General features: G+C 31.9%; 1 protein-coding gene across 1 annotated transcript in view; it reads right to left on the bottom strand.

Annotated features, from left to right (window-relative positions):
- NCKAP1 (NCK associated protein 1) overlaps nucleotides 1-25,863 on the bottom strand; it is a 121,156-nt gene that overhangs the window by 54,462 nt on the left and 40,831 nt on the right. The window contains exons 3-14 of the mRNA XM_074215555.1: nucleotides 23,937-24,029; nucleotides 23,664-23,720; nucleotides 22,395-22,537; nucleotides 22,219-22,309; nucleotides 16,843-16,980; nucleotides 16,168-16,216; nucleotides 13,878-14,034; nucleotides 11,096-11,152; nucleotides 6,650-6,746; nucleotides 5,973-6,079; nucleotides 2,946-3,078; nucleotides 762-843 (exon numbers count right to left, since the gene is read on the bottom strand). Coding sequence (XP_074071656.1) covers nucleotides 762-843; nucleotides 2,946-3,078; nucleotides 5,973-6,079; nucleotides 6,650-6,746; nucleotides 11,096-11,152; nucleotides 13,878-14,034; nucleotides 16,168-16,216; nucleotides 16,843-16,980; nucleotides 22,219-22,309; nucleotides 22,395-22,537; nucleotides 23,664-23,720; nucleotides 23,937-24,029 — 1,204 coding nt within the window. The remainder of the gene's footprint in view (nucleotides 1-761; nucleotides 844-2,945; nucleotides 3,079-5,972; nucleotides 6,080-6,649; nucleotides 6,747-11,095; nucleotides 11,153-13,877; nucleotides 14,035-16,167; nucleotides 16,217-16,842; nucleotides 16,981-22,218; nucleotides 22,310-22,394; nucleotides 22,538-23,663; nucleotides 23,721-23,936; nucleotides 24,030-25,863) is intronic.

The following is a 25,863-nucleotide window of genomic DNA, read 5'->3' as shown; positions in this document are numbered from 1 at the left end:
ACAAAGAGGAAACCCAGTTTGGGGTGCAAACAATAAATTATGTCAGCTAAGAGGTAGTGGAGTTCATCCTTGACACATTCAGGGCCTCTTATATGCTGAGTCTAGCATTTCTGGAAAACACGGCAACTCAAAAAGACAAATTCAGGGAATTCCTTAACACTTACTAAAAAAGTCCTAAGGACTTGCTTAAAATCAAGAGTCATGCAACTATTAAGTTTGAGAAACCTCAACACAGCTTTAACCTTACACATTATCCATTAAACCACACTGCCTCTACTGATTAAAATTTAAATACCTAATTTATTACAGTATGTCTACTATATTGTCTTTAGTGTTTTTTAAGAAAAAGGTAAAGAACAAACAATTCTTTTTTTTTAGGTTTTTGGCAAGGCAAATGGGGTTAAGTGGCTTGCCCAAGGCCACACGGCTAGGTAATTATTAAGTGTCTGAGGCCGGACTTGAACCCAGGTACTCCTGACTCCAAGTCGGTGCTCTATCCACTACGCTACCTAGCCGCCCCGAACAAACACTTCCTGTTGAATTAGTAAAATGGGATTTTCTTAAACATGATCACATAATCTTAAGCATGATCATTTCATTTATATTTATTATTTTTCATAAAATAAAAAAGGAAGATAAAAACAGAATAGACCAAGCATCCGAGAAAAAAATTATAAATACTAAAGAATCTTAAGAAAATTAGACTTAATAAAAAGCTTTGAATGAAGTTTATTTTATTTCATCCCTAACAGACCTATTACCTTGTTTTACACTTAGGGATGTCATAGTATTAACAAAGGAAGACATGATGATTGATTCATCTTCAGGGCACACTGAAAGATTCTGAAACAAAAACAGAAAATGTCACTGCATGATTTAAATTTTTAAATAAATGACTGTATAAAAATATTATGGCTGGTAATTGGAAAATAAAGGGTAATTTAAGTTGGCTTTAACAAAGAATTCATAACTTTCCCAACCCTAAGATATTTTGGGGGAAGGGCAAGGCAATGGGGTTAAGCGACTTGTCCAAGATCATTGCGCCACCTAGCTGCCTTCACTCCATAATATTAAAATATTAGTTCTGAAGTTATACAATGGATTTTCAGCTTAGTGACTTGACAAATGATCAATATGTCACTTAATAGCTAAAAGATGTTTTGTCATCATTAAAAACTTGTGGATTTCTGAAAGAACTTAACAGAAACCATAACAAAAACAAATCACTTTAAAGATCAATGTTGGGGCAGCTAGGTAGTGCAGTGGATAAAGCACCAGTCCTGGAGTCAGCAGTCCCTGAGTTCAAATCTGGACTCAGGCACTTAATAGTTACCTAGCCGTGTGGCCTTGGGCAAGCCACTTAACCCTATTGCCTTGCAAAAACTTTAAAAAAAAAGATCAATGTTAAGAGCTGCAAAATTTGACAATTGCACTTATTAACAGTTAACAAGATGATCAAAATGAATTGATTATTGGCCCATAGTACCAATTTTATGAATAAACACAATGTACAGTAGGGAATCCTGCACATAGACAATACAGAAGTCAATAATAATTAATGTACCCCTTTGGCTTATTTAGTAAATAGCACATATTTTTATTTTTAAAAACCCACAAACCCACAAATTATCTTTCATAAAGGATAAAGTTTCTTTTCTCTTTTCTTTTTTTGCAAGGCAATGGGGTTAAGTGGTTTGTCCAAGGCCACACGGCTAGGCAATTATTAAGAGTCTGAGGCCAGATTTGAACTCAGGTACTCCTGACCTCAGGGACGGTGCTCTCTCTCTATCCAGTGTGCCACCTAGCCACCCCATAAAGGACAAAGTTAATAGTTGTCCATTCAATATTAATGAAAATTAAACAATGGAAATTTCTGAACTCCATCTAGTGGTAATGTGAGGAAATCACCAAAAATTTGAATAACCTCTAACAATAAGAGAAAAGATTTTATACCAGTCTAGTAGTCACTTATAATCTAAAGAAAAGTTATATTAATAACAGTTCAATATTACAAATATGGCAATATTATCTACCAAAGGGCAGAACAGATTAAAAAATTCAATGGACTTAATATTTTTGGAAGATAGCAGCTGTTATTTTATATAGACTAAAGCAAATAAACATAGGGTGGTTTCCGTTGTTGGCAGAAACTCAATTAGACAGAATTGTTAAGAACTTATATAGAACAGAATAATTGGCGGTCAACATCTCTTGGAGATAGAAAAAAATCCTAAAACAAAACTGAAATTATTTATGACTGCAATAATACTGTCCAAAAACTAAAAAAAAAAAAATCAAAGGGAATGAAGAACACAAGTTCAAAAACACACCAACCATCCTACAATTACAAATCCTTACAATTAATTTTTAAAACATCATAAAGTAAAAAACAGCAAAAGATTCACAGAATCACGCAAGATTCGAGTCAAAAAATTCTATTAGTCCAAGCCCAATTTGTAAATCAGGAATCTAAAGCTTAAAGCAGTGAAGTGAAAGTGACTTGTATTAAAGTCACAAGCTACTAAACATAAGAGCTCAGACTAGATCCTAGGTCTTCTTAATATTCTGACCTCAAGTTCAGTTGGTTATCTTTCCAGATTTATCCTCTACTTTCTTATTACCTTTTTGAGGTAAATTTGGTATTTTGGGAGTTCAGAGACTTGATTTCAAATCTTATCCTCCCCCCCCCCCAAGAAGTGAGTCAAACACAAGTCACTTTAATCTTAAGAGCCTCAGGCTCTCAATTATAAAATAAAGATAATATTTAAAAATACCTCCCCTTAAAGGGTTTTTTCAAAGTTCTTTACAAAAATACTTCCCTCAAAGACTTTTTCAAAAGTTCTTTACAAAAATAAAGTACTATATAAATGGGTGTAGTTATTATTAGTAATAATTATTAGAAAGTAGTTATAGTTGAGAAAAAGTAAAAAATAAGTTTTTTTCACCTGAACAAGTTCATTTAACACCACAGCATCAAAACCAGAAAGATACTGCACATAATATCTCTGCATTACTGGTCCATATTTCCTCACATGTGCCCTGAGTTCTTCCATGTAGAATATCAGTTCAGCAATGTGTCTTTTTGAAAAAAAATCAAGAAAATTTGAAAAATTATTTGTCATAGTAATCAAAATATCCTTTTATTTATTGTATGCTTTACACACACACACACACACACACACACACACACACACACACACACACACACACGGGGGGGGGGGGGGGGATGGAAAGCAATTGGGGTTAAGAGTCTTGCCCAGGGTAATATAGTTATTAAGTCAGAGAAAAAATTTGAACTCAAGTCCCCCTGATTCCAGCACCACTGCTCTATCCACTGTCACTTAGTTCCTTTTTTCTTTATATTTTGCAAGAATTTAAATATACTTTAATTTCACTGCAAAGTACCTCACAATTTTAAAACTCATAAATCATCTTCTAAAAATCATAAATGACCAAACATTATGAAATATATTGTTGATCCTTAGTTGTTTGCTTCATTTCTGCTGCTCATTTCTTAGAGGTTTTAAAATGGAAGACATTTCAAATGATACAGGGTGCTTCAGTGCTAACATTTAGATTTATGATGTTTTATAATTGCTCACAATGATGAATCTTTTTAAAAATTATTCCATATGATCTATACAGATCTTTGGCTTTCTTAATTTAAGCAAGCAGCAAAAATTTGATCTTACAGGGCACCATTACATTGATATTCCAATTACAGCCTCAGAGTCAATTAAGTCTACAAGCATCTTCCTATCTGGTACTTATTCTGTGCTATTATTATCAATTAGATTTCATTACTCTTGAGGTTTCTCATCTGGGGGGGGTTATGCTTATTCTTATAACAAAATTATTGTAATAATAGTAATAATAAATTAAAGTTCACTTGCAAATAATATAAAAATAAATAACACTATGGAAAAAGAAAAGAAATATCTAGTTCCTAACTTTTATGCCTCAGAATCAAAATTCCCCTTCTATTGCCACTATCATTATCACTATTCAACCCAGCACAAGGCCATCTCAATTTCTACCTTTCTCTGTTCTCTATCCTATCCCTCCCTTTTCATCTTCATTTCTTCTAAAATTATTTTGAGTAGCAACTGAAATTTCTCCTAAAGAAGTCACAATATTCGATATTGGGTGTTTATATTTTCATTCACATATGTTCTTAAACACAAGACTAGGACAAATCTACTTACTATTTGCTTCCACATTGTTGCTTCCAAACTGTTTTTACTGCCATTACTTAATTTCCCCTCTTCAGGTATAGGTAAATGATCAAAGTTTATAACTGCAACCCTGATCTCCTTTGAACTTCATACTGTATCTCTATCTGCTATATTTCACCTAGATTTTCTGAAAATATCTAAAACTCAATCTTTACAAAATAATTTATGAAAATCCACCTCAAACCTACCCTTCCTCTCACTTCTGTTTCTCCTGATGGCACTAGTACCCTGAGTTGAATCATCTTTGATTCTTCCCAATGCCTCTCAAGGCTAATCCTATTAATATAGATTTCTTGAATTCATTTTATTTCCTTTCTCTCATTATCCCTCCAGTACTAATTTTGGTTCTCATCATCTCTCACCTGACCCAAAGTCCCCTCTGAAATCCATCCTACACACACACACACACACACACACACACATCTTCCTAATACAATACACACATAAATATACACACTCATGCCCCAAACTATTTAACAGCATCCCAATATCTCACAATATTCCCCTTGACAAGTCAAAAAGAACTGTTTGTGTTCCCCTATATAAATATGCTACCCCTACTTCCATCTACTAAAAATATACATATAGGAATAGATTCCCTTAGTCGTTTCTGTCTGTAAAACTACTTCCCTTACTTCAAGACTCAGTCAAGTTTCCACATCCTTGATGAAACCATCTCTGTTCAATACTCTTCATTTTTCACCAATACAGTGGCTGGCACCTTTAAAAGGTGAAGAACTAAATGTATTAGCCAAAGATTAATTTGATTTTTAGATACTTTGGGGTATTTTTACACAGAGTGAAATTAATTTGCAAATACCATCTGCGGTTGCAGTTACTTTCATTGAAAAAGTATGAGAAATTCTTGAAAAATATCTCTAAATGGAAATGCTTGAACTGGTTACATTTTCTTTAGTTAAAAACAAATAAATTACAATGTTATGGTTTTGTATAATTGCCCTAGTTCTTCCCATTTCATTTATCATCAGTTTGTCAAGAGTTTTCAAAATTTTTCATTATTATAATATTGATGCTAAAACATAAATTGTATTTCTGGTTCTTTTTACTCTATGCTGAATCAACAAATAAATCTTGACATTAGCTTCCCTAGTTACACCCTGCAAAAATGCTGAAAGCTAAATTAAAATTCTTATCTTAGATTTCTTCTTGACAGGCTTAAATTTTGCTAACTTAAAAATTATTTTCAAATTTGGACAATTATGACAAAAGACAAGGCCACTGTGTCAATAAGTATTTTCCACCAATTTATACTCCTTAGAATGGACTCAACATGCCCCCAGCAAACCTCCTCATCAGAAGGAAGACTAATCCCAGAAAAACTACATCAGTTCTGGTTAGTCTAACACCTCAGTACCCTCAGTACTTCTGTCCCTGACTGGAGAATTAGAGGGCAGAACAAGAACTCCTCCCAAAGCTTTCATTTAAAGAGTGCTCCCAGACCACTTCCTACCATCTTGCATTCCTTGGATCATACCTCACTTCTTCCCATCCTAGCTTTTTAGCATCCTTTTATGTGATGTCTTCCCTTGCTAACCCCTGTATAAACCTACTTGAGGGTAAGGACTGTCTCTTCCACATATCATAGTGCCTGGCTCACAGTAGATACTTAGATTTTTTGATGATTAATGGTGATGCTATTTTAAAGTAATTTTACTTCAACACTAGTCCTCCCCACCAACAGTCCTTTAAAAGTAAAAAAAAATGTTGCTAACATACTTATCTATAAAGTCATCCGCACTCTTCTTTGGCATGTTATCTGCATGACGCAAAAGCCAAATGATTTCATCACGTGCAAAAGATAATGCCATAAATACAAAAAGTGCCTGAAAAACAAAAGATTAAAAAATGTTACATTTTAACACAAAGGTTTAAAGACTAAGTCAGTGGTTTAAATAGAGCAAGAGAAAGTACAGAATAACAAGTCCAAATACAGACTAAGGGAAGCTTATCCTATAAAGGGACAAGATAAAATGACTTTCTGCTCTTTGGGAAAAATTACTTTAGAAGAATGGGCAATCTAAGAGAAACAGTTAACAGGAAGAGCTAGGAGTAAGCAGAAGAAAATGTTGAAAGGTAAATATCAGATATATGTGTAAGGAAAAACTTTCTAATAAATTGTTATCCAAAAATCAAATAGACTGCCTGCTAAGGAAGTAATGGGTTCTCCCTTTATGAGAAATCTTAAAGCAGAGGACCAGAAGCCAAAATTCTTAGGTATATTAAAAGCAAATTTCTGTTAAGTTGAACCAGATTTATCCAGATGACCCTCTCAAGTACCTTCCAAATATTCTTACTTAATCTAATTAAAAGTAATCTTATTCCAAAGAAAATGGCTCAATTTAGAATTTTTCAACACGTCACTTTTTTAGTGAAAATAAATATAAAATTATTACCTTAGGCCCTAGCAAGCCAGGCTGATCAGACAAGACAGTAGCTAATTCTTTCAGCGCAGATCTTAAAAACTTGCGTCTTTCTCGATGCATTGAACCACTATATTAAAAGAAAAAAATAGAGATTTATCCATTAACTGAAACATAAATTGCTTCACAAATTAAATACTAGCTATTTGCTGCATCTTTTAGTTTTTTTGGTTCTATTTTTCAGCAAAATAATTTGGATGAAGATTAAATAAGTGCTACTCTTTTTTTTCCCCACCACTTTATTTTTCTTGAGGCTTCTCTTTCTTTTGGGGGGGGGCAAGGGAATTATGTTTACTTTTACAACATGACTACTGTAGTAAAGTATTTCATGGCAACACATTTTTAACCTACACCAAGTAACTGGCTTGCTCAATGGGGCTGTGGAGTAGGAGAAAGGGAGAAAATCTGGAACCCAAGGAAATAAATGTAAGATTTACTTTTGCATGTATCTGGGGTTAAAAAAATGTAAAAATGATTTTTTTTAAAAAAGATAAATTAATGTTAAAATACAAACAACAGTATACTGCACACCACCTACAAAAAACTGGATGAGTATTTCAAGAAATTGATCACAGGACTAGTACTGATGAAGAACTTCAATCAGCCAGATATTTGCTAGAAATTATGCTCTCCTGGGGCAGCTAGGTGGCACAGTGGATAGAGCACCAGCTACCTGAGTTCAAATCCAGCCCCAGACACTTAATAATCACCTAGCTGTGTGGCCTTGGGCAAGCCACTTAACTCCATTGCCTTGCAAAAACTAAGAAAAAAAAAAAGAAAAAAGAAAAAAGAAATTATGCTCTCCTAAAAGCAGAGTATTTAAATTTCTAAACTTATTCATAATGATAGTTTTATCCTTTCATCCATACTTTAAAATTCATTCTGTTATCTACACCTGCTTTTCTCTTTTGTATATATCTTTTTAGAAAAATCTGAGAATTATTAAATTCCTTTTGAATACATAATGATAATTTTATTCAGCATTTTTTCCCATCTGTCAACAAAAGTACATTTTTGATAGTTTTCCATTCCTTCTGGACTGATTTCTACCGAAGTTTGTTTTATGGATCTTTAATATTTTAGCCCTAAATCCTCTGAAATTTGCACTCACAAAATCTTTTTTTTTCTCTTTCACAATTCTTAAATGTAGTGCAACAATGTCTCTTTCACATGGCCATTCTTTTCATCCCAGAAGCCTTTTCTTCCTTGTTGCTAAGAATGAGATATAGAATGAATTTTCCTTGTGTATAGAATAGTTCTTTAAGATCATGCATCAAGGGTTCTATAGCCCACAATGAGCTGAGGCTAGCAAGGAAAATTTAGAACAAAAAGTGTGTTTTAAGGCAAATGTTCAGGAAAGAAAAATGCTGTTCACAGAAGGATCAAGACTGCTGTTCAGAGTGTAAAAGTCAATAATATATATGGGTAGGTCCAGTCAAGGAGAATGATCTTTCGAATAAAAAAGTTAACAAGGAGCCAATACCTATGATAAGTAAAGATATAAGAGAATACCTATCTAGTCCTAATAAATTCATATCACCTGGACCATAAGACTTAAATCATAGAGAAATAAAAATAGTGAATATCGACAAGATCAAGAATATCAAGGGAATTAATGAAAAAATAATGCAAAGGAAGGTGGCCTAGCCATACCATATTTAAAATTATATTATAAAGTATCAGTCAGTAGCAAAAAAAAGTAGTAAATGACTATAGTAATCTATTGTTTGATAAACCCAAAGATTCCAGCAAACTCACTCTATGATAAAAACTACTGGGAAAACAGGAAGATAGTATGGCAAAAACTAGGCATAGACCAATATCTCAGATCCTTATACCAAGATAAAGTCAAAATGGCTACAAGAATTAAGACATTAAAAGATGATGTCATAAGCCAATTAAAAGAACAAGGAATAGTTTACCTATTAGATCTATGGAAAAGAAAACAGTTTAAGATCAAAGAGGAGACAGAGAACATTAAAAAATGCAAAATAGATCGTTTTGATTACCCTAAATTGAAAGATTTTTACACAAAGAAAACCAATGCAACCAAGATTAAAAAGAAAGGAGTAAGTTGGGAAACAATATTTACAATTAGTGAAAGGATGCATACAAATGAGTCAAATTATAAGAATACAAGTCATTCCCCAATTGATAAATGGTCAAAGGACAAGAAAAGGCAATTCTCAAATGAAGAAATTAAACCCATCTCTAGTCATATGAAAAATGTTCTAAAACTTTATTGATCTGAGAAATGCAAATTAAAACAACTCTGAGGTACCATCTCATACCTATCAGATTAGCCAATATGACTAAAAAGGAAAATAATCATCATTGAAGGAGATGTGGGAAAACTGGGATAATACTGCATTGTTGGAGTTGTGAACTGATCCAAACTTTCTGGAGAGCAACCTGGAATAATAAAACTGTGCAGAAACTTTAATCTAGCAATGCCACTACTAGGTCTGTCTGTATCCAGAAAAGTTTACCAAAAAAGGGTAAAAAAATCCACATGCATAAAAACATTTATAGCAGTTCTCTTTGAGGTGGCAAAGAATTGGAAATTCAGGGATATCCATCAATTAGAGAATGGCTTATTGTGATATATAAATATGATAAGAAATCATGAGGTTCAGGACTTCAGAATAGCCTATGAAGACTTGTAATTCAGAGTGAAATGAGCATAACCAGAGAATATCACGCATACTAACAACAACAATGGGTGATGATCAACTATAATAGATTTATTCATTTCAGTAGTACAGTAATCAAAGACATTTCTAAAAGACTTATTTTAGAAAATGCTATCTCTATCCAGAGAAGGAACTGTGGAGTTTAAATGCAGACCAAAGCTTACTATCTTCAATTTTTAAAAGTTCTCTCATGTATTGTTTTTCTTCTCTCTAACATGTTTTTCCCTATTTTGATTTGATTCTTCTTTCACAACATAATTTATATGGATCTATGTTTAGCATAGTTATACACGTATAGTCCATATTAGATTGCTTCCTGTCAGGGGGGGTGAGAACAGAAGGAGGGAGGAAAATGTAAAACTCAAAACCTTGCAAAAAAAAATGATTGTTAAAAACTAACATTGCATGTAGTTGAAAAAATGAATTTTTTTTAAAAAATTAGTGAATGCTACTAATTTTTTTAAAAAAGATTGTGAAGAACTAAAGAAGAATCATAAGAATGAAGAGTCAATGCCTAATTTTCAAAGAAAGGCCAGAGAGTTTGACACTATTAAAGGAGAGTGTAGATGCCATCTGGGGAAAAACATGGTAATCATAAAATAAAGCATTGCTTCATCAATTGGTCAATTTATTTAAGAACTGAACAAACTAGATGGCTTCTGAAATTCTGAAGTTGTTCAGACGTGTGTGATCTCATGAACCATATATCACTAGTGCTTAATCATGAGATTTTCTTCACAAAGATGCTGGAGTGGTTTGGCATTTTCATCTCCAGTGGATCAAGGCAAACAAAAGTTAAGTTACTTGCCCAAGGTCACAAAGCTAGTAAGTGTCTGAACATTTGAACTCAGGCTGACTCCAGGTTCCTTCTCTGTCTATTCAGTCATTTAGATGCCATAAGATTTCTGAAGTACCATCCTTTAAAATATTCTGTTTTTAATTCTGCTAAATCAAAATCAAGAACAATTCTTCCAAAATGTTGATCAGGATCCATAATCACACAGCTTTCCAAATAATATTAATTACCTAAATTTTTAATGTTTAAATACTGATTTCACTTCTAAGATTACAGACATTTCTAGCTCTATTCATTCTTTTCCTCCTCCCCAGTCTTCCCTGTATATTTTCAACATTAAATGAATTCTCCTCTCTCAAATCCTATTTCAATTACTATTCTACTTCATGAAGTCTTTCCCCACTAATCTAGCCCCAACAACTTATTTTCTGTATAATTATTTTATATATCATCAACATTACAATAATCGCCAACATTTATATAGAGATTACTACTATACGCTAGGCAATGAACTAAGAGCTTTAAAAAAAAAAACAAAAAAAAATTAAAGATCTCATTTGATCTTCACAAAAACATAGAAGAAAACAGAACCTATTGGTTAAGTATCTAAATGCCACTGAAAAATTGGTCTTTATGGGAAGGATTGCCAGAAGCTGCCAAATCTGAAATGTTAACTTTGTATTAAAATTTCAAATTTTCCAAGTTCTTTTTACTTTAAAGTACTTTAAAATACTTAGATTATCAAAATTATGAGTCATAAATAATTTTCCTTCCTCCAAATAGCACTTCATACTGTGTATATATTACAATGTATACATTTCAATAAAAATCAATAAAAGGTTTCAACAAAAAAGCAGTTATTTAAAAAGGCACTGAATAATCCTTGATGAAAAAAAACTACACAAAAATGAAAGCTATAAAAACACTTACGCATGGGATACAGCTGCTTCTTTGCACTCTCTTATGTCATTAATACGTTTGTTGTACCTACATGTTAAAAAAAAAAGGCATCAGAAATGTTAGTGTTAGCAATTACATCAATGACAACCTAAACTTGGTAAAATCAATGCTAAGAAACATTCAGGCTCAGGGTCCAGAGGAAATTTTTTCACTTCAATTAAATGATAGCAAAATCAAATCTCCAACTAACATCATTATACTACTTCATCTTCACTTTTGTTAGTTATGAATTCAACTGTGAGACTTTTCTAATCCCTTTCACATTAGCTCCTAAAACCAAGTTTTTAAAATGCTCAAAATAGGAATTCTAAAATAATTAAGAATGAGTTAAAAATGTTATTTGTTGCAAATATTTGCTGAATGTTAAAGGGGACTCTAGCATATAGTAAAACCCAATACTCAAATAAGAGGACTAGTTCAAGCTCTGTAATGTGGCATAAACTCAAGGGCTAAGCTTAAATTGTTACTTTCCATGTACTCTGAATTTATCTTTTTTTTTCTTTTTTAGTTTTTCCAAGGCAATGGGGTTAAGTGGCTTGCCCAAGGCCACAAGGCTAGATAATTATTAAGTGTCTGAAGCCGGTTTGAATTGGGGTACTCCCGACTCCAAGGACAGTGCACCTAGCCACCCCTAGATTTATCTTGAATATGTCTATTTCCTATGTTGCCTTGCCTATTAGATTGTAAACTCTACTTCTTTTTCCCTAGCACTGAGGATGATACCTAGGCACATAGAACTTTTGTTGAAATATAAAGCATAACTATTTTGTTCACTAGTAACCAAAGCATACTATCATTTATATATTAAAAAAAATAGTGGTTTATATACTGAGGAATTATTTTTCACATATAAAGTTAATTTACCTACCCATTTTTATAATATACATGCCTATTATTCTAAAAAGTCTCACATACCATCATTTAAACAACAGTCAAATCTTATTTCTTATCTCTACTGTAGAAATACTATTTTCTTACAGTTGTTAAGTCATAGGATTGTAACTCATCTCTTTCAACCTGAAAATACTTGTCAAATTCTTATATAATTAAATTTTAACATAAATAAATTTCAACTTAAAAAGGAATTCTATGATGAATCTCTATCAAAAAACTTATTTTTCTTGACCATAGTAGTAAATTATATTTCCCACAGTAGCAGATTATTATAAATCTGAGTTTTTAAAAGATCAGAAATGAAAATTTAAAGTGAATAAGAAAAAATATTTTAGAAATCCTTCATAAGATTAACCTTATTAGCTGATTACATTATATATGCTATTAAATTAAGCTGACAGCAATTAGCATTAATAGATTAATAACTACAACCAATCTCTAAAAAACACATCTGATATAAAACTCAATAGAAAATATAAATGCTAATAGAATGTGTAGTCACTTCAGAAGCATAAGTTGGGAAAGTTTAGGATTTATAGAAACAATAAACTAAAGCAAAAATAGTCAACTTCCCAAATTGATCAAAAAGACTTAGAAAAATACATGCAATTTCTAAATAATATACTCCAAAATTTGTAGTTTATCTAAACCTCCACCAGAAAACTATTCCACCAGAATAATTACCTTACAAACTGAGATTTTTAAAGTAATTCAATTATAAAATTTTTAAATAAAGGGAACAACTTTAACAATATAGATTCTTAAATAAAAAGGAAAGGTTGACATTGCTATTAAAAAACGAGGTGAACTGTTGATTTTCTGTCATCAGATAAAATATTTTTTTGTCACAGAGACAGCATTATTCATTATACATCATTATCTGCACTGACACTATGCTTTCAGATTTTCACTAAAATGTCAAATGTGACTGCAAATGCAAGTACTGTAGGCACTGCTGATGGCAATTTCAAGATTCTCAATCTTCTAGGACAGATTCGTAACCTTAGATAGGTAAGCTTATTTTAAAAAAATAGTGATAACCATATTTCAGTAACCTCTTTTAATATTTTATTTTATTCATTAAAAAATATTCTCAAATGGAGTCTATAGGATTCATAAAAATATCATAAATTTTATATTTGATTCTGTCAATATTTAAATACTTAGGTATTTATAAGTGCAAAATTAATAATTTTATAAAACAATTTTAAAGTTAATTATATAACTAAAGCAGTATTTTTATTAATATAGGCAATCCCAAGTAGAAGGTCCTGGTTTCAAAGTTAATTTCCTCTCAACTCTCTATATATTTCTATTTGACTTCAAGATATTTCATAGTTTCCTGGTGAAAGAAAATCTAAGTGTAAAAAATGAAAATAAATTTATTAAATTAAAGAAGACATGAAATCAACTGTTTTAAATAACAATCATAGATTGGAGAAATGTTTAATATAGAACATGTTTTCTTCAGTGATCTCTCTACTAGTTTTTTTTAAAGTTGCCTACTTAGAAAGCACAGCTTAAAACTTAAAAGTTTTAAGACTCTAAATAATATAGTAAATAGAAGAGTAAAGATTAACTATTCCAACAATCAAAACAAATGCTGCTACCCTAAAATGATAACTGCAAGAAAGGGAAAAAATATATCCATACAAAGAGTGATTAAAGGCCTTCATTCTGTTTCACACAAACCATATTTAAAATGTTGGAAAGAGATTGATTTTATTCTAATTTAAGCTTTCTGTTTCTGCTACAAAAAATTAATGAGTTGTTCTATATTATCTATTTTAAAATTATGCAATTTAGATATTAAAATAACAATGATCATATAAAAGAGACAAGAAAGATGAGACCATACCCTCTTATGTTTACAAACAAATCTTCAGCAGCCTTATGAATGTGAAAAACTTCATCCCGAAAGAGAGAGAGGCAAGAACTACTTTGAAGAGCTAGCTTCCAAAGGTTCAATGCTGTAGTATCAGTATTCAGGATTCCATGGCACAAAATAAAGCCAACTTTAAATATAAAGAAAGGCAATACAAGTATAAAAATCTGGGCCAATCAGATTCTAGGATTATAATAACAGCTCTTAAAAAAGACAAGCAGCAAATCATAAACTCCACAGCTTTAAATTATATGCTATTTCATTTTGTAATAATAATACTGTCAGATTGGGATACCACAATAATTTTTGCTATTTGCTTTATAATATTAAAAAAGCCAAGGTCCAGCTTTCTACTACTTACATGGAAAGAAGAAAGCATTTCAATTCTGGATAGATTGTAAAGTCAGATCTATAACAGGTGATTCAGAGAAATTTATTCAATTCTAAGCTTATATACTGCATCATTCAACCAGCTAGATGGCGCTGGCTTCAAACCATGTTGTCATTCAACCCATTACTCATTCTGAAGTTTCTTATGAGGTCTCTTTTTTCTTCCTTTTTTTTTGGGGGGGGCAGGGGGAAGGACTCAAAGCAAACTGGGGTAAAGTACTTACTTGCCTAGTGTCATCAGTTGGTGTCAAGTTGTCTTATGACCTCTTATTACTAAATGTAAATGACAAGATTTTGAATCTCATCTTTGGTCATTCTGCAACATTTGACATTGCTAATCATCCTCTTCTTGATTCTCTCTTTTTTCTATATATGTCTGCTTTCCCCTGTCCTCCTCCTAATCTCTCCTCAGAATCCTTTGATACATCTTCATCTAGATCACACTCTCTAACCAAGGGCAACCCACAGAACTCTGATACTAGATTGTCTTCTCTTTTCACTCAATGCTATTTCAATTGGTGATCTCATTAGCTCCCATGGTTTCAATTATTATCTCTAAACAACTCTCACATCTGCTTATTCTACCCTAACTTCTGCCTTGACTTCCAATCTTGTGTCTCCAAATGCCTATTAGACATCTTAAACTGAATTCGAATAGAAATCTTAAATGCAATCTGTTCAAAACTGAATTCATTATCTTTCCTTCAAAATGCTCCCTTCTTCCTAATCTATCAAGGGCATCACTCTACTGGTCATGCAGGCTTACAACCTAGGCATCATTCTCAACTCTCCCCCTAACCATATTCAATGACTTAATTCCTTATTACGTAATTACCTTAGCAATATCTCTGGCATATAGCTCCTTCTTTCCTCTGACACTGAAACACATCCTTGGTTCAGGATCTCATTACTTCACACCTAAGGCACTGCAATAACTTGCAATAGCCTCTACCTCAAATCGCTTCCCACTTAGATCCATTCTCCATTGGGATGTCAAATTGATTGTCCTATAAAGCATAGGTTTGATCATGGTCCCTCCACCCACTCTATTCAATCAACTCCAGTTACTCCCTATTACCTTCAGGATCAAATGTAGAATTCTATCTGGCTAAAGTCCTCCATTACTTGGCTCCCTCCAAGTTTTCCAGTTTTACATTTATTTCCCCTTCATATAAGCTCTGACTCAGTTAACATAGAATCCTTTAGTGTTTCCTAAAACATGTGACTTGATTTTCCAAATCTAGACATTTTCACTATCTCTCCTGCCTAGGATTCTCTCCTCTCCACCTCCTAACTTCTATGGTTTCTTTCAAGTCTCAATCAATGTCTCATCTTTTACAGGTAGCCTGTCTCCCTCCCTTAATCTAGTACCTTCCCTCAAATTATCATGTATGTAACTCATTTGTACATAATTTTTTGCATACTGTCTCTCATGTTAATTATAAGCCCCTTGCCTTGGAACAAGGATTGTTTTTCCCTTTGTTTGAATTCCCAGTGCTTAGAACCATGTATAATATAGTAATAAGCATGTGGTAAATGCTGAATGACTGACTGAAAAAACAAAGTTACCAGATGAAAATGATATATCCAATATATGTCAGAGATAGGATTTGAAAACCCTAGTATTTTTAGCTCTGGGGCTAGTGACTCTCCATCAGTATGTCTCTTCACATGTATTTCATGATATGTATATTAGCGTGGTAAATTTTATTCATAAGACCATAATGAAGTGCTTTTATCTTATTCAAGAAATTCATAATTGAACTCCAAGTAAACAAAAACTTTTAAATGAGTATATTTTAGAGCATGGCTCTATGAAGGATATATGATAAACTAAAGATCCTCAGAATAATAAATTTTAGAGATTACTTACAGATTATCCATTTTTCCATGGCATCCAAAGAGAGGTATTCACAAGGCATCTTCAAAAATAGAAAAATATTAAATTTGTGGCAAAAGTCAACTCAAATAAAATGTTATTCCTCTTTTCTCTCTTGTCATGAATTGTTTTAAAATGCTAAATCTACTTATTTTGATCTGATATTATCCAAAAACAGAAATTGTGTTCCACAATTTAAGTATTCATATCTAAAACTTCCAGCTTCCAGGGCTACTTTCTATTCTAAGACAGACAAAGGCTAATTTTACATCTCCTCTAAAATACTAATCCCGTGTAATTTCTAAGCAAATTTTTTTTTATAAAAGCAGACATTTTCAAAATTCACAAAGCAAGTTTGGAGTCTATGGCATCTCAAGATATAAAAAATAATCTAAGAATAAGCAATGGAAATTTACCATTTTATTCTAACTAGAATTTATGAAGTTTATAAAATAAAAATGTAATAATTTGTAAATGAATTCTAGAAATAAGAATTGTATATGATTTGATGAATTAAATTTTAAATATATTCAAATGGTACTTGGAACAGAAATGAATTTAAGAACACATCATCTTTCCACACATTACAATTTTTAACTGTTCATATTATATATTGATTTGATATAGTAATATTCTAATATTTTTTCATGAGAAAAAAGAGAATCGTACTGTGTCAGATTGTGCAGGATTAAGCATTGTACTGGGTGCACTAATAAGGCTCAATAACTGTGCATTTCTCCATTGGTCAGCTGAGAGATTTCTTCGAGGATATACCATCTGAAGTGAAATTAGAGCATCTGAAAGAGACTATTAAAAAAATGTACAGTTAGATATTACAAAATAAGTTGAAAGGAACCTAAAAAATGGGATCATTTTGGAAACTTTATCACAAAATACTAGCATATTTCCTTTAACTAAAAAACAAACTAAAATTCTGCAATAATGACATTTACTCTCCACACTCACACGCACACATGCAATTTTGACTTTTTAAAAATCTAATATGGCTGCCTCTCTGGCCTCATTCTCCCAGGGAAAGTGTCTAAAGCATTTGAAAAGAGTACAAATTATAGGTTGGAATCTTCCATTCAAAGAACCAGGGTCACCAGACATCTCACCTATGCAATTTAAGGCTTCCTATGACTTATCCCATTAAAAAAAAGCCTCGAAGTTTTCACTCCCAAGTTTTTCACTTAAGTATTTTAACTGAAAGGCAATACAATGTCATAGTTTCTTGGTAAATGGCTTTTAGAAAACAACAAGAATAGGTTGTTTTCTTAATTATTTGATCATTAATGTAAAATGAACAGTGATTCTCAACCTTTTAGGGATAATTAATTGCTCTTTTAACTAGCTTTCACAATCACTCCTTTTTACTAAACTTCTATTTTTTAAAATTATGTGAATTTTTAAAATGGAAAATAAGATATTACTGTGAAATAATTCTATACCATGGAATGTCCAAAAAATTTGCAAATTTTATTCAAATAAAGATTAAAACTTTATCGTATATTTTAATTAAGTACTCTGTGTGGAAGGTGTCCTCAAACCAAGGAAGTGCTTAAAGCCCTTAGATAGATTTAACATAGTAACTAAATAGCTGAGCCTTATATCCATCATACAGATGAGACAAAGTAACTAATTAGTTGGTCCAAATGAACTGGAATAGTTTAGCTAAGAAGTGAGATTAACTATCATTTTGCACAATCTTGATACTTTCTTATACAAAAAGCCAGGACCAAAAACATCAAGCAATCCTCCCAGAGAATTTCTTCAACTTAACATCTCAGGAATGAAATTCAAAGTCGACAAGGTTGTAAACAGCTACATTCATTCACTGCTCATAAAATTACAAACTTGTATAATCTTTGGGAAGAGTAATCAAGCTTGCTTTAATTATTTGGGGAAATGCCCTCCCCCAACATGTTTAAAAGCAAACAAAAAAAGTTATCTATAAAAACTCCATAGAAACCCTTTGTCATTAAAAAATACTGGAAATCGCCTATATTTGTAACAATAGAGACTTGTTTGAATAAATTATAGTGTTTTAATTTAGTGGACTATACAACAAAAAAGTATAAAAATCTGAAAAGATATTTATTAAATAAGGCTAAATGAAGGAAAACATAAATAGACTGGAGCACAGAATAATTATGATCAGGTAAGAAAAAAATAAAAGAAGAAAGAATTCAAATAGAAACTGAAGGAATAACTAGAAAATGATGTATTTTATGAATTGACATTAATTTAAAAATATTAAACCCATATTTAGCAATCTGTACTATTATATTAAATTTTGAATAATATTTATATATATCAGTTAATACAAATTATTAATATATACCCATTATATTAATTAATAAATAATAATTTTAAACATTTAAATAGGCTTTGATAGAGCTAAGGGAAGAAAAATGTAATAGTGTTTGGTGACTCTGGTGACTAGGAAAAATGAGGCAGCTAGTTATTGCTATGTCATTAATTGACACATGTTATCTTCCAACAACCCAGGACCAAGCAGAAAAACTGTGCAAATTTGTCAAACCTGATGATTACAATCTAATTCTGGGAAGTCATCAGACGACAGACATAGCTGGAAGAAATCTAAGAAACAATGCTAAGGATCTTGAAATTCTGGACAAGAAACTTAAGACCCAATGCATATAGGTAGTATTTTCAACACAGGTCTACTAAAAACAAGGGTGTTCAAAGAGAAAGGGAAATATGAGAAAGAACTTGCTCTGAAAACAGGACTTGATTTCTTGGTTTAATATATAGAAATGATTAATTCTTTGCTAGGTACTTTTAATGAAAACTGATGTCATTCAATCATTTCAGTCATTTCTGACTTTTCATGACCTTATTTGAATCACTATAGTTGAGTGGTTTGCCATTTCCTTCTCCAGATGAGGAATTGAGGCAAATGGGGTTAGGTGTCTTACCCAGAGTCACATAAATTTTAAGTGTCTGAGGTCATACTTAAAACTCAGGAAGATGAGTGTTCCTCACTTCCCAGTCCAGCATTGAGTCACCTTGCTGCCCAAATGAAGACTATATGCCATTTGAAGTAAAATTAGAGCATATGAAAAGAGCTATTTTTAAAAATTAAAAATATAATTAGATACATCCAAACAATTTTTAACTTGAAAGGAAAAAATGGTTATATATCAGAAAGTATTACAAATCTAATCAAAAAGATTTTAGGCTAGGAAACCAGACAAATGGCCCAAGTAGATAAATGACTTAAATATATCTAAGATACATTAATTATACATTATGCAGAAAAAACACTAGAAGCACTTTATAATTCACAGCAATCAAATCTAGGGATGGCCTCAGATATCTATATACAAACATATAACATATGGAGAGAGAATGAAAGATAAAATAGATATTCTTAAATACTATTAATGCCAAGTTTTGGTCAGGAGTAATTGGTAAACATATTTTTGGCAGGAACAATATAGTAGGGTGAGGAGTGAGGTTGCAGAATTAACACTGCATACTGAGCAAGTATATTTAAGTAAAAAAAAATTTAGTAACCAGAGGAGGGACACATGGTGAAGAGCATCTGGGTAAAGATCAATGGAAAGAAAGATAGGACCACACTATCACTGGAGTGTGGCTCTACTAGAGGAACATATGGACAAAAGGAAGAAACTGACAGGGGGGAATGTATAAGTCTGATACTGAGCTACAATGGTAAGGTGGTGATCTCTCTCACACACACAAACACAGATGCACGTATGCCGATTTAAGTTTTCTGGCTTCCTTTAATGATAATTTCCTGATATATTGGACCAAAATGGAAGAACTGCTTGTTCAAATAGAAATTTTGAGACTATTTGTAGGAAATGAGCAATCCAACCTAGGATTTAAATAAAAATAAGAGGAAAATCAAGAATAGCATCTCCTCTACTTCTAGAATTAAGGAAAATTTCCAAAACATTCAAAAAAGAATCCTCAACAGTTAGATTCTAAAGACAAAAGGTAAGAAATCCCAATGAAGAAGGAAGAACCAATGTGAATTAACAGGAAACTCAATCAACCTAAGTTGGACTTGGGAGAGATGCTGTTTACGAGACTTCAATTCCATTATGAGTCAAAGTTGCTGGATTGAATGGTCTCTTTTAGCTAATATGAAAGAAAAATTGAGGATGAATTGTCTGCATCAATTTAGTATTGTACCAAGAAAACATATTGGATTCAAAATAATGCTAGTCAATTTGAAACTATGTCCCATGGGCAATCAAACTGCATATCCTTTGACTCAGCAATACCACTACTAGGTCTATGCTAAAAAGAGTATAAAAAAAGGTGAAGGAAACTACAAGTACACAAATATTTGTAGCATCTTTTTGTGTTGGCAAAGAGTTGGAAATTGAGGGAATGCCTATCAAATGGGGAATATCTGAACTAGCTGTGGTATATGAATGTAATGGGATACTATTGTGCTATAAGAAATGATGAGGCAGGCAGCTAGGTGGCATAGTGGATAGAGCACAGCCCTGGAGTCAGGAGGAGCTGAATTCAAATCCAACCTCAAATACTTGATATTTACTAGCTATGTGACCTTAAGTAAGTCAATTAACCCCATTGCCCCACCAAAAAACAAAAATAAAAAACATGAAAATGATGAGTAAGCAAATTTCAGAAAACCCTGAGAAGACTTATATAACCTAATGCTGAGTGAAGTGAGCAGAACATTGTTTGATGATCAACCATGACAGACTTAGCTCTTCTCACCAATACAATGGTCCAAAACAATTTCAAAAGACTCATCTACATCCAGAGAAAAAAACTATGGAGTCTGAATGTAGATCAAAGCATACTATTTTCACTTTTTTTGGTGTGTGTGGCTTTTTTCCCCCTTTTGCTTTGTTTCTTCTTTTACATACATAGACACAGACACAGACACAGACACAGACACAGACACAGACATACACACATACATATACATAAAACCACCATCAGATTGTTTTCATCTTGGGGAGGGAGAAAAATTTGTAATTTGATCTTACAAAACTGAAAGCTGAAAACTAGTTTTATGTATAATTGGAAAAATAAAATACTATTTAGAAAAAAAACAAAATTAATTCATTAGAAAAATATGTTAATGACTGTTGATATTTTTCAGCACTAAAAAAGCTAGGGAATCAGGATACCTCCACTCCTCACCTACAAAATGGGGAGGCTGGATTAAATTCACTAAGGTCACCAACAATTCAGAATTGATGATTCATTTAAACAATATTTAGGAAAATCTATACAAAGGACCTAATTTTTAGCATATTATACAAGATGACAAAACTATATAAAATTTCAAAACTCAAGAAATCTTTAAGATTTATAGTTAATCCCCTAGAAGATCTAAACACCCCCACACACACACACACCACCCGTCTCCAAAACATAAATGTAATAATTATTACACTAGTTGATACATCATCTTAAGGCTAACTCATCAAGCAATGAATTCACTAACAAGTATTTATTAAACATGGGATAAGCCCTAGAGATTTAAAGACAGAGATGAATTAGTACATGCCTTTAAGAAGCTTATAATTATATCAACAGAAACAATATGAACATATGAGAATACAAAGTAATTTTTTTATGATAAATCCTTACTAACTAGGATGATGATCAGGAATATTTTCATGTAGAAAACCATACGGGAGATGAATATTAAAAGAAACCAGGGCCTCTAAGAAAAGAAGGTGAGGAGAGAATTCACTTCAGGTAAGAGGAGAAAATAAATAGATTTATCTGTTGTAATGGTAGCCCAGTTCAATTGAGACTAGATGTAAATCAAGCAGTAGTGGATACAGTCAGCATGACTATCTGACATCTCTCACCTCCATTTAGTAGCACCTAAGTAAGAATGGAGAAGGGGGGTGGTAGGAGCCATCCAGGTGAGCATCACTAATACTATCATATCTCACAACATAGTATTTTGATACTAGGATATATATAATGAAAATAGTCTAAAAAATCTATGAAAATGTACATTAAAACTAGCTACAAAAATCAATACATATATACCTTACTATGGGGTACAAATTCTTCCATCATTTTCTTTAAAGGATTTTCATAATCTACAATCATCTGGCCAAGTCGTGGATATTCCCGATCACTTAAAAACAAAATCCAAAAACAAATTTTTCACTGAGTTTAGAGTCAACAAAGTAAAATTTGCAAATTTTTTTGAATTGTCATACCTTGCTCCATGGGTCATTTCATGAGCATAATTGTATAATCCAATAATAGCTTTTCTTTCTTCAATTCGTGACAACAGTATCATTAATGTTGTATAAGTTATGATCAAATCAAGGTAATTCTTTGTTAAATCGAAATTTACAGTCTGGAAAACAAATTTATGATGCTTTTTTGAAATGCAATCCTCATACATGTAAAACAAATACAATTCAAATATCAATTTCAAATGACTTTTTAAGTAAAAAAAAATTCCCCCTTGCAATGCTAATTAATAACTTTTATTAAAATATGACTATGGAGGCCGCTAGGTGGCGCAGTGGCTACAGCATCAGCTCTGGAGTCAGAGAGACCAGAGTTCAAAACCAAACTCAGACATATAATAATTGCCTAGCTCTGTGACCTTGGGCAAGTCACTCAACCCTATTGCCTTAAAAAAAATTAAAACTATATTTTGCAAAAAATAGTGATATAAAAATGTCAATCAATCAGGAACTTTCAAGATGGAGGATTTAATTAAGGCAATTACAAAAGAATAGAAAATATTTCCATCAAATCTCAAATGGGAGGGTGGGGGAGGATGGTAATTTCCATCATTTTGAGATAGCAGCAAACTAAACTTTTGTCTATGACTTTCTCCAATACACATAATATGTCATCTCATCATGTATTTGGTACTGAAGTAACATCAATTAAGAGTTCTTTAGAAGGAACATTTCAAATTTTTATAATTAGGAACATAAAATTAAAACAATTTACTACTATAATTGTACAGCAGAGATGAATTATAGTGTAGAGAAATATCAATTCACTAATGAAAAGAAGACTATTTAATGGCCAAGGAACATAACTTTAAAGTAAAACAAAACCACTCTATGTCAAGTACATTAAAATGATAGATGTTTTTGTTATCCTTAATAGCCCCCAAAAAAAGTCATTTTAGTGGGGTGAGGAGGGAAGTTGCAGAATTAACACTGCATACTGAGCAAGTATATTTAAGCAAAAAAATAAAAATAAATTTAGTAACCAGAGGAGGGACAATACACATGGTGAAGAGCATCTGGGTAAAGACCAATGGAAAGAAAGATAGGACCACACTGTCACTGGAGTGTGGCTCTACCAGAAGAACATATGGACAAAAGTAAGAAACCGACAAGTCTGGAAAAAAAAATTATGATGCCTTTTTTAGTCATTTTAATAGTTTAACTTTAAAGACTTTTTAAAGTTAGGCTACTGAATCTGATATGATCTTATTAAAAAATTAAGATACTTACAATATCAAAGAAGACTTGGCAAACATCAATAGTATTCAGCAATTCACAAACATGATCCTGAAAATATAATCCTTCATGTTAATCATTGATATTTAAAAATAACTTTAATTTCAGTCTTATAATCTATTATATTAATGTTCACATTTATATTAATGTTCAGAAATTGTTCACATTTAAAATTTCATTTTATATATAGGATGGATACAGCATTATGTACAATTTTAAATTTAAATGCTAATTTCAAATAATTATGCTTCATATTAAATTCCATACCTTAAATTCCATAACATCTACAAATGTGAAGTAATATAATGCCAAATTCTTTAAGATCTCAGATTTTTCTTTCTGCAGCTGAGCAAGCTGTTGCTGTAAAATAATCACAAGTATACATGTTATTATTTGTATATATTTAGAGATGTTTTAAAAATTAACATAAGAAATCTTCTTTGGGCTACAAGGTAAAACCAACATGACTGCTATATGCAAGCAGAAGCTTTTGAAATTGTAGTCTTAGGTAATTCAGGCTTTTTTAAACAAACCAAAATACTCAAGATAATAATTGCTAAAAGCGATCAGCAACTGATAGCGCAAGGCTATAAAACAAAATGGAGATTAGTACCTGAACTGAACTATTAGCAGAGCTAAACAGAACTGGAGAAAGTTAGGAAAATAGGACTGTAAAATGAGCAAGTTAAAAAAAAAACAAACTAAAAATGTCTGAGCAGAAATCAATATGATGAAGATGATATCATTTGAGTTGGAAGAAAAGGTGAAGAAGTTTAAAATAACACTACAAAAAACAATATGCTTTGTAAATTTGAACTTACCAAAAAGAACATCCAGGCAAAGCCACGTTACGCATGCAAAATAAAATGTAGATACAAACATAAAATACAGTAACGGTTCTTTGACCAGTTCCACAAACACAATAATACATTAAATAAAAGAAAAAGAAAGGGGGGGGGGGAGAGAGAGAGAGAGAGAGAGAGAGAGAGAGAGAGAGAGAGAGAGAGAAAGGAAGGAGGAAGAAGCAAACACTGGTGTTAAGACAGTGGTGAACATGGAAGAAATATATATATGAATACAACAAAAATAATGACATTTAACTCTTAATAAGTGGCTTTAACAGCCAAATACTCATCCAACTTAAGATGATTTTAATATAAACTTCATACAAAGAAAAATTGTTCAAAGTACATTAAGAACCTACTCAAGAGATAAAATCTACAGTGATCTCAATGATCCAAAACAGAAAAATAAGCTTTAAAGTAATTAATATTGCAATAATAGTTAAAACTCAAAACAATTTTTAAAATTATTTCTTGATGCCCATTTACACTAAATTTATAATTCTAATAAAAGCCTAGATATATGATGTTCCAACCCACAGCAAACTAGACTAGAATTACTAACTTTGGAAATGGAATATTAAATGTTGGACCAGCAGAACTTATACATGTTTCACCTGTGCCTTCTGAAAATTTATGAGATCCTAGGATTTAGGATCTTAGAGATTACCTAGTCCAAAGCCCTCATTTCACAGTTCAAGACCAGGAAATTGAGGACCAGGAAGTTAAATAACTCTTCAAAATCACAATGGTAATAAGTAACAGAGCTAAGATTTGAACCCATAACCTCCGATAATAAATTCATTCCCTTCCACTTATACAAAGATAGCAAGAAAGATGAAAATCTATAAAAAGTAAATTTTTAAAATTCTTCAACAAAGAGTAATAATTATTAAGTGAAAAGCCCTACATAAAATACCTTAAATACACTGTTATACAATGTAATAATATTCATGATAACTTGACTTATCAAAAAATTATACAAAGATACTCTTTCAAAGCTAAAATACATTGGATCTATAACCAAAGAGCAATCAAACTGTGCATACTGACCCCACAATACCACAATTAAGTCTATATCCGAAGAGATTAGGGGAAAAAAAAAGGGAAAAGGACCTACATATACAAAAATATTTCTAGCAGTTCTTTTTGTTGTGGCAAAGAATTGAAAACTGAGGGAATGCCCATTAATTGGGGAATGGCTGAACAAGTGGTGGTATATAAATGTATGGGAATATTATTATAAAAAATGATGAGCAGGCAAATTTCAGAAAAATCTGGGAAGATTTATATGACCTGATGATGAATCAGAATAACATTGTGTATACAGTAACATCAACACTATATGATGA

Source organism: Macrotis lagotis, chromosome 1 (assembly GCF_037893015.1).
Source record: "Macrotis lagotis isolate mMagLag1 chromosome 1, bilby.v1.9.chrom.fasta, whole genome shotgun sequence".
NCBI lineage: Eukaryota > Metazoa > Chordata > Mammalia > Peramelemorphia > Peramelidae > Macrotis > Macrotis lagotis.
The sequence above is the reverse complement of the archived record's forward strand: the minus strand, read 5'-3'. Positions and strand labels throughout refer to the sequence as shown.